Source organism: Elephantulus edwardii, unplaced genomic scaffold, assembly GCF_000299155.1.
Source record: "Elephantulus edwardii isolate Elephantulus edwardi_28Jun2011 unplaced genomic scaffold, EleEdw1.0 scaffold00236, whole genome shotgun sequence".
NCBI classification, from domain to species: domain Eukaryota; kingdom Metazoa; phylum Chordata; class Mammalia; order Macroscelidea; family Macroscelididae; genus Elephantulus; species Elephantulus edwardii.
This window is the reverse complement of record NW_006399986.1, coordinates 4,083,679-4,094,146: the sequence shown is the minus strand read 5'-3', so window position 1 is coordinate 4,094,146 and position 10,468 is coordinate 4,083,679. Positions and strand designations below refer to the sequence as shown.

At 45.5% G+C, this 10,468-nt stretch overlaps 1 protein-coding gene across 1 annotated transcript in view; it reads right to left on the bottom strand.

Annotated features, from left to right (window-relative positions):
- Window positions 1–10,468, bottom strand: part of PLEKHA4 (pleckstrin homology domain containing, family A (phosphoinositide binding specific) member 4) — a 43,214-nt gene that overhangs the window by 3,020 nt on the left and 29,726 nt on the right. Inside the window, exon 16 of the mRNA XM_006898743.1 lies at window positions 1,286–1,447. Coding sequence (XP_006898805.1) covers window positions 1,286–1,447 — 162 coding nt within the window. The remainder of the gene's footprint in view (window positions 1–1,285; window positions 1,448–10,468) is intronic.

Here is a 10,468-nt window from a genome sequence, read left to right as displayed (position 1 = left end):
TCAAATCGGTTCTGATTGGCACAGGAGGAGATTGCCCCTCCTTCTCCAGCAGAGCATCTGGTGGAGTTGAACCACGGACCTCTGGGATTGCAGTGCAGTCTTTTGATTTCTTGACTACTGCTACCATGGGTGTTGATTGCGGATTCAAGTAAAATGCAGTGACTGAAAACTTTAACCTTCCTCTATCATTATGTCGCCCTGATATCAGCCCAGTGGTGAGGACTTCTGTCTTCTTTATGTTGGGTCCTAATCCATACTGAAGGCTATCGTCTTTGATCTTCTGCAGTGAGTACTCCAAGTCCTCCTCACCTTCTGCAGGCAAGGCTGCACCATGAGCATAATGCAAGTTACTGAAGAGTCTTCCTCCAACGCTAATGCCACATTCTTGTTCATATAGTCCAGCTTCTCAAATTATTATTATTATTATTATTATTTTAAATTTTATTTTATTATTTTGTGTGTGTGTGCCATCAAATCGGGCCTGCCTTGTACAGGAAGAAATTGCCCCTCCTTCTCCAGCAGAGCATCTGGTGGATTCGAACTGCGCGCCTCCGGGATTGCAGTGCAGCTTCTTGCCACTAGGCCACCAGAGCTCCCTTCATATTATTATTATTTTACTTAGGGCTCTGCCTTTAAATTAGCCTACAAATATCCACTCAGAACCTTCTCTTGTTGAGACAGATTTGGGAAGCTCATATCACCTGTCTTGCGTACACAAACAAATATAAGAAAACTTAAGCTTTTCCAACTTCAATCCTATCTCCAAGACTGTTTCATCCAGAGACAAGAGGCAGACCAATTCTTTTCTGGTAACAGTCTTGTTTTATAAACTAATACCTTTGACCACACATAGCAACTACATACACCCAAACTGAGGAGAAAGTGCTTCGGGAGCGGGGTCTTATTGACACCCTCTCCCACTCCTCCCACCTCCAGGGGGGCCAGAAAGCCTGTGGAGCGCAAGTGATTATGGAAACCAAGGAGGGGGCAACCTCGTTTTAAAAAGAGGCAAACCAAGGGGCCTCTGGTGGCCTAGTGGCAAGAAGCTGCCCTGCAATCCCAGAGGTACGTGGTTCGAATCCACCAGATGCTCTGCTGGAGAAGGAGGGGCAATCTCCTCCTGTGCCAGTCAGATCCAAGTTGACGGTACACGCACAAAAAGTAATACAATTTTTAAAAAATTAATTTAAAAAAAAAACAAGAGGCAAACTAAAAACCCAAGCTACAGAAGGCAAAGACCCAGAATCTTCCCCATCTCCCCATTTTCCCAAACTGCTGTCCTCACCCTTGGCTCCGGGTCCGGGTGGCGTCTGGCGGGGGACAGAGTCCTCCCTAGAGTGAGGAGCTTGGAGGAAGAGGAGTGAGGGAGGGACCGTCCACTCTCCTGATGTCTGCGCATGCGCTCCAGCTGCTCCTGGGCGCTCATCCTGGGCCGAGGCAGGGGAGCCTGGGAAATGAGAAACGTAGAAACTCAGCCTTTGACTACAAATGTCCTCTCTTTTTTTTTTCCCTCAAATCCCTGGACATCCAGTTCTGCGCCCTATAGGATCCTAATAGGATCTTCCTATACCCAAAACGGACCCATGTGGGGTCCTGAACGACCTAATGACAAGGGCCATCAGTTGCCCTATATGACCCAAGATTCAAGCCTGAAAGACACTGGCTCGCTTTCTTGAACACATCCAATTCCTTAGGACTGTGCCAGAAAAAAAACCCAAAACAACTACCATAGGATCAGCTGTGTATCTGTTCAGACTCCACGGTTCACAACAACAGGAATCCACTGCTTAATTTGGAACCAATTTCATGAAACAACATATGAGCAAGAGCCTATGGTGATGAAAGAAGAAGTTCAGGCTGCTTTGAAGGACATAGCAAAACATAAGGCCCCAGGAATAAAAGGTATACCAAGTGACATATTTCAGTTAACAGATGCTGCCATGGACGTGCTCACCAAATTGTGCCAAGAAATCTGGAGAACGACACTTGGCCAACTGACTGGAAGAGATCGATATTTGTTCCTATCCCAAAGAAAGGTGACCCAACAGAATGTGGAAACTACAGAACAATCTCACTGATTTCACATGCAAGCAAGATTTTACTAAAGATTATCCAAAAACGACTGGAACAGCACATCAACAGAGAACTACCAGGAGTCCAGGCTGGGTTTAGAAGGGGTCGTGGTACTAGAGATATTGTAGCTGATGTTAGATGGATCTTGGCTGAAAGCAGGGAATACCAGAGGAATGTCTATCTGTGTTTCATTGACTATGCAAAGGCATTTGACTTTGTAGATCATAACAAACTATGGCTGACTCTGAGAAGAATGGGAATCCCAGAACACTTGATCGTTCTAATGCGAAACCTATACTTGGACCAGGAGGCAGTCGTCAGAACAGAGCAAGGGAACACTGCATGGTTCAAAATTGGGAAGGGCGTACGCCAGGGATGCATCCTATCTCCATACCTTTTCAACCTATATGCAGAACAGATTATCTGGGAGGCTGGGCTCTATGAGGAGAAATGTGGGGTCAAGATTGGTGGATGATTTATCAACAATCTGCGTTTTGTGGATGACACAACCCTGCTTGCTGAAACTGAAGAGGACCTGAAGCGCCTGCTGCAGAGTGTCAAGGACTGCAGCCTGCAATATGGATTGAGGCTCAATGTCAAGAAGACAAAGATTCTCACCACTGGACCAATTGGCAGCATCAGGATGGATGGTGAAGAGATTGAGATTGAAAAAAAAAAAAGAGATTGAGATTGTACACGGCTTTAGTTTGCTTGGCTCCACAGTCAACAGTATTGGCACCAGCAGCCAGGAAATTAAAAGGCGCATTGCCATGGGAAAGTCTGCTGTTAGGGCCCTCTCCAAAGTGCTGAAGAGCAATGGTGTCTCTCTGGAGAGTAAGGTGCACCTGATACAGGCCATGGTCTTCGCAATCACCTGTTATGCATCAGAGAGTTGGACAATGACCAAGGAGGATAGAAGAAGAATTGATGCCTTTGAGCTGTGGTGCTGGAGAAGAGTATTGAGAATACCATGGACTGCTAGGAAAACAAACAGATTTGTCCTGGAAAGGGTTAAACTGGGTGGCTCCTTGGAGGCAAGGATTCTGAGGCTCCGTCTAACATACTTTGGACATGTTGTGAGGAGAGACCGGTCCTTGGAGAAGGACATCATGCCTGGGAGGGTGGAGGGACGGTGCAGGAGAGGAAGGCCCTCTATGAGGTGGATTGATTCAGTGACTGGGATAATTGGGATGAGAGTGTCAGAGACAGTACGACTGGCACAGGACAGAGCAGAGTTTAGGGCTGTTGTACATAGGGTCGCTAGGAGTCGCAAGCGACTCGATGGCGCATAACAACAACAACAACATTGCAGGCAAGAGGGATGCTTTATTCTGATTGGGCCAATATTGTGTCACATGACCAACATACCCAGAAGTTTGACAGCTACTAGGACCACGTGTTGGATTGAGGGCGTGGCTATTCCCAAAATAATTGTCCAGCCAGCGTCTCCCTGCCAACTCCTCAGCCTTAAACTCACTGGGAATTAAAGTGTTTCCACGGTCTTAGGATAGAGAATTGATTGCTTTGTGTTTGTTGTTGTGATGTGTCACTGAGTCCACACCCACGCATGTCTGACCCTCCAGTGGGTTTTCAGAGCCTGCAAATCGGGAAGGACTTTTGGAGGAAAATGCCTATCTTTCTCCAGAGAAGCCGACTGGTAGATTTGAACCTCCAGAGAGACACCACTGTTGGTAGCTACTAGAGCTACCTTTTCCACAACTTGTTCTTGTAGTTGTTACGTGCCATCTAGTCGCTAGCGACCCTATGTACAGCAGCTCTGAAGCCTGCCCTGTCCTGAGCCAGTCTCACTAATTCGGACACATCCACCCTCATTGTACAAGCTACTGTATCAATCCATCTCATCCAGCGTCTTCCTCTTCTGCACTTGTCCCTCTACCCTTCTGAGGACCGGTCTCTCCTGGCCATATGCCCAAAGTATGTGAGACAGAACTTCAAAATTCTAGCCTCCAAGGAGAAACTTGGTTTCACCCTCTCCAAGACAGACCTGCTTGTTTTCTTGGCAGTCCATTGCATGTTCAAGGCTCTTCTCCAGCAGCCCACTTCAAGGGTATCAACTCTTCTTCTGTCATCCTTAGTCATTTTCTAGCTCTCTGAAGCATAGCAAATAATTGCAAAGACCATGGTCTGGATTAGGTAGACCTTAGTCTCTAGACTGACATCGATGTATTTCAGTACTCTGGAGAGGTCCCTGACAGCAGATTTTCCCAGTATAATTCACCTTTTGATTTTCTGACTGTTGGTAAGAGTGTTGCTTGTGGAGCCAAGCAAGGTATAATTGTTAAACTCAGTCTCTTCTCCATCTATCTTGATGCTGCCAATTGGTCCAGTGGTGAGAATCTTCACCTTCTTGATGTTGCACTTCAATCCATATTGAAGACTGCAGTCCTTGACCTTCTACAACAAGCACTTCAGGTCCTCCTCAGTTTCAGCAAGCAAGGTTGTGTCATCTGTATAATGTAGGATGTTGATGAGTCTTCCTCCAATCCTAATGCGACACTCCTCCTCATAAAGCCTTGCTTCCTGAAAGACCTGTTCTTCTTATAGATTGAGAAGGTAAGGAGACAGAACGCATCTCTGACTTAAGGGCAACAAATTTTTAAATTGGTTGATAAGTTCATTAATGCTCTGCTTTAGAAGTCCAAGTCTTCTCTCAGACAACAACTGGTGGAGACGGTATGCAGAGACTGGAACCTGGATACACTGCTGATGGGAATGTAAAATGGTTAATCGTATGGAAAGCGACTTGATGTTTCCTAAAACAGCTGGGAATAGAAATATCATTTGAAGGGAGCTCTGGTGGCCTAGTGGCAAGAAGCTGCTCTGTAATCCCAGAGGTATGTGGTTCGAATCCACCAGATGCTCAGCTGAAGAAGGAGGGGCAATCTCCTCCTGTAATGGTCAGATCCAATTTGAGGGTACACACACAAACATTTTTTAAAAAGAAATATCATTTGATCCAGCAATCACACTACGGGGGTATATATTCCAACGAAATAGAGACACAACACAAAATGACATACATTTAGCCATGCTTATTGTATCATTACTTATAAGATACAAAGAGACAAAAGCAATATCACACAGATGATGAATCGCTAAGCAAACTATGATACGTTCGTACAAAGAGTATTATGCATCCCTATAAAAACTATGAAGAATTCATGAAACCGCATAACACAGATACTCCACAGGACACGATGCTTAGTGACATAAGTCAGTCATAAAATGCCAGGTCATATACCTCAGCCTGGGGAGCCAAATGGCACAAAAGGTTAAACACTGGGCTAACCAAAAGGTCAACAGTTCAAATCGCCTAGTCCCTCTAAGGGAGAAACGATGTAATGAATTCTCAATTACATTTTTTTTTCTCCAAAGGTTTGTAATAAAGTTCACAAGCCAGGATTCCAGAATCTGAAGCCCTCTTGGTTTCTGTTTCTGTTTTTTTGCTGCGCGTGCCCCGTGGAGTCGGTTCTGACTCACCACGGCCCTGGAGGACAGAGTTGAGCTGCTTCATGGGGTTTCCAGGCTGCAATCTTAATGCCTCGTCTTTCTCCACAGGAGAAGAGGGAGCTCCCGTGGTCTAGTGGGTAAAGAGTTGCGCTGTCAACTCAAAGGCAAGCGGCTCGAATCCATCCAGCTCTCCCTGAAAGAGCTGGGAAGCCTCCTGCCTCAGCTCCGAGGTAACGAGTCTCTGTTACTAGTGAGTAGCCATGTGCTTAAACACTGCACCACCACAACTCCTCCAACCTAATTCAGCTAACAGCTGCCCTATAGGCAAAGCAGAGCTGCTCAGAGCATTTCTTAGCCTGTAATCTTCAGAGAAGAGAGGCAGACAGCCTTTCTCACACAAAGCAAACCAGGGCTTAACCACTGCATGGCCTTGTTGTTAAGGGTCATTTGACTCTGACCCACAGCACCCCCACTTATCTACAGACAGAACGAACCCCAGCCTGGTCCTGCACCATCCACCCAATTTTTTGCTGTGTTTGCTCACACTACTGCAGCCACTGTGTTAACCCATCTCTCTTTTCCATTGTGATTCTATCAAGCTTGCTCGGAATCCCAGACTACTTTGTTGTGCTCATATGACTATCTAGCTAGTTCCACAGAGAACACAGTATGGTTTTAAATCAGGAAGGGTAGACATCAGGGTTGGATCCTTTCTCCATAGCTATTCAATCTGTAGGCTGAGCATAAAAATCATGAGGCTGGACTCTGTGAAAAAGAACGTGGCATCCAAATCCAAGGAAGACTCATCAACAACCTGTGTTATACAGATGACACCACCTTGCCTGCTTAATGTGAGAAGCATCTGAAGTACTTGCTGCAGAAGATTAAAGACTATAGACTTCAGTATGGATTACATCTCAACATCAAGACAACAAAGGTCTTTACCACTGGGCCAAATGGCAGCATCAGGATACATGGAAAAAAGATTGAAACTGTTGATGATTTCATTTTATTTCGATCCACAATCAACACTCTTGGTACCAGCAATCAGGAGACATATTTCTTTGAACAAAGCTGCTGTTGGGGGTCGCTCCAAAATACTTACGGGCAACGATGTCAGATTGAAGAGTAAAGTGAGCTTGATTCAAACCATGGTCTTTTCAATCACTTGCTATGCATCTGAGAGCTGGACAATAACTAGGACGACGGAAGAAGAACCAACGCCTTTGAGTTGTGCTGTCAGAGAAGAGTAGTGACTGTCCCACGAACTCCCAAAAGGACAAATCAATAGGTCTTGAAAAAGGTGCAGCCAGAGTGCTCTTTGGAGGCCAGGAGGGCAAAGCTTCACCTGACTTTTTTTTTTTTTAATATTTGTGTGAGTGTACTCAGATCAGATCTGACTGATACAGGAGGAGATTGTCCCTCCTTCCCCAGCAGAGCATCTGGTGGATTCGAACTGTGTGCCTCTGGGATTGTAGTTGCAGCTCCTTGCCACTAGGCCACCAGAGCTCCCCTTCCATCTGACATTTTTGGGCAAGTTATTATTAGGAAAGCGACATCATGCTTGGAAAGACGGAGGGTCAGTGAAAGAGAGAAGACCCTCTAAGAGATGGGTGACCGCAGCAATGGGCTCAAGTGTTTCAGGGATGGAAAGTGCTTCAGGGATAGGACAGGGTTCAGATCTGATGCTCATGGTGTCACTGTGAGTCGTACTCCATGCGATCATAGTTAACAACGATAATTACCAAGCTTGATACCTGCAAACTCACCTCATCTCCACCAGGACTGTCTGCTTCCTGCCACAGCCCTCACAGGCCATTCTCAATCCAGACACCAGAGGGCGCATGCTCCCATATAAGCCCCTCGCCTCAGACTCCAGCCATGGCCTGGTCTCTCCTTCAAAGTCAAAGCAATGTTTGCATGCAAACCAATATCCAAGGAAAATAATCTTTTTTTTTTTATAAAAAGTCAAAGCAAGGGGAGCTCTGATGGCCTAGTGGCAAGAAGCTGCACTGTAATCCCAGAGGTGCATGGTTCGAATCCACCAGATGTTCTTCCGGGGAAGGAGGGACAATCTCCTCCTGTACCAGTCAGATCCGATTTGACGGTACACATACATAAAAATAATAAAATAAACTTTAAAAAAAAAAGTCAAAGCAACAGGCTCTCCATGAGTGTCCACGTGGTCCCTTTAATCCTCCCCTTCGGCTGGCATGTGCCATCCTGTCCCCCTCCCTTCCTCCCTTGGCTCCAGCCACACTGGCCTCCTCTCTGGCTGCTCCTCTAATAAGTCAGGTTACTTCAGAACCTCAGCAGCGACTGTTCCCTCTGCCTGGAGCACTTTTCCCTCAGAAAGCCCCAAGGCTCGCCCCCTCTCTTCCTTCAACTATCTGCTCGAATGTCACCTCTCCAGAGGGCTCACCAAGCCACACTATTTAAAATTGTAGTCTGTTAGTCTCAAGAGACATTTAGTGCCATGAGCACAATAGCGTTGACAATGACAATGATTTCTATGCTGATCTGGTGAGTAGCAATTAGGGTGCTCAAAGCTTCTGCGTGGGCCGTCTGAGATGCAACAATTGATCCCTCCTGAGTTGAAACAAGAAGAGTGGGAGGGACTAAGAGAGATGCAAATTAAAACAACTATGAGATATCATTTCACCCCAGTCAAAATAGCAAAATTTAACAGAACAGCAAGCAACAAATGCTGGCGAGGTTGTGGAGAAACTGGAACCCTGATTCACTGTTGGTGGGAGTGTAAAATGGTGCAACCCCTGTGGAAAGCAGTATGGCGCTTTCTCAAAAAGTTGCAAATAGAGATACCATTTGACCCAGCAATTCCACTACTGGGAATATACCCTGAAGAGACCATAGCTGACATCCAAGCAGATATATGCACACCCATGTTCATTGCAGCTTTGTTCACAATAGCAAGGAGTTGGAAACAACCTAAGTGCCCATCAACAAACGAATGGCTAGAGAAGCTGTGGTATATTCGCACAATGGAATACTATGCTGCATTAAAAAACAAGGAACTCATGCAATATTATTCAAAATGGTTGACTCTGGAGAACATTATGCTGAGTGAAATATCCCAGTCACAAAAGGACAAATATTACATGATGCCACTGTTGTAGAATGGGACTGTCCTTGGGGTTGGGGAGACACTGAGTAAGATGGGTTCAATAATGTATACTGCACTGAAGCAGAGGAGGGAGAGAACCGTCTAAAAGAGAGATGTAACTGGGTATTTCTGTCAACACAGGAGACTAGAGCGAGGGCTGCATGGTGGAGGGGACCTGGGGGAGGGTTTGTAAAACAATGAAAGAATCTTTTCTTTTACTTTTCCATAATTTTTGGACTCATGTACTTATAACTTGTTAGTCAAATTTGTGTCTTCTAGGTTGCAACACCCCCATGATACATCTTGAAGGATATGTACATGTACAGCCAAGCACAATCAATAAGAGTGCATCTGAATTCCAAAATCAATCTCCATAATAGTCTATGTGTTTCCTACTGCCAAAGGGGCCCTTTAGAGTAGTGAGAGAAGATCTTCACCCTGAAACCCACAGCGTCCCTTTTCAGCAGGAAGTAGCTAAGAGAATACGCCGTCCCCTTTTCCTTTATGACTCAGGGTGAAGTCTCTCTCAGGGAGGAGTGATAGGGAATGGCAAAGGATACACTGACAAAGAAGATTAATCAGAACTGGCTTTGACAAGCACTGTGGCATTTGGACAAGAACAAACTGGGAGGAGGGTAGAGAGAATAGTGCAACAATGAATGAGTGGAAGCCCAAAATCTCTGTAAATGTTTATGAAAATTTAATAAAATATAATTATAGAAAAAAAAAAAAGAGTGGGAGGGACGGAATCAAAGACACAAACAGTCAGTTCAAAGGACCAATGAGTTCCAAGAACCACACACTTCCACTACTCAGAGATCAGAAGAACTAGATGGTGCCAAACTATCCCTAGATCACAATGGATGGTCCTGGACAGGGCCTGAGGGAGAGGTAGAAAAAAAAATACAATTCAAAAATATAACAAAGACCAAACTTGAACAATTGAATTGATGAATGAATGAATGGATGGATGGATTGATGAAGGATGGATGGATGACTTCCTATATTCAGGCACTATTTTCAACCCTTTGCAGGCATTTGTTGTGAGTTTTAACCTCACATCAAGGAGCTCTGTGGGATAACAGCTAAGTGTTCAACTGCAAACTCTAAGGTTGATGGTTCAAACCCACTTAAGTGTCTCCAGCAAAGAAAGACTGGGTGATAGGATCCCATAGAGTTAAACCCAAACCCACTGTTGTGGGCGTGATTCTGACACATAGTGACTTCACAGAGCAGAGAACTAACGTCCTAATAGGGTTTCCGAGGCTGCCATTTTTACATGCTTTGGGCCTGTTGTCAGGAGGTGGGTGGGGAGAGAGAGGAAGAGGAGGCTGCATTGACAGAGTGGCTGTAGCAATGGACTTACACAGAGCTTGTGAGGACGGCCTGGGATCGGGCCTGGTTGCCTTCAGTTTATACACATGGTTGCAATGAATTAGAATCAGCCAGACGGCACTTAACAAAAACTGTCTTTACAGAAGCTGGGTACCTCATCTTTTTCCCACAGAGGAGGTTTAAACCTCTGTGTTAGCATTTAACTCTCAGGGCCACCAGGGCTCCTTTTCCTGGAAAGATAACAGCAGAGGAAATCCCCACCACCACCACCCACAGACAGCTGTGCTCTGTCATGTGGGTTCACAGTGAGTTGAACTCAAGCTGCCCACACACAGCAATAATCCTCTCATCAGCCCTAGCAGGTAGTGTTGTCGACCAAAGGAAAAGACAGAGATGGGACACAAAGGAATGGGGGTCAGGCCAGAAAGCATGAAGACAGGGGGCTAACAGCTGGGAGAACTGCAG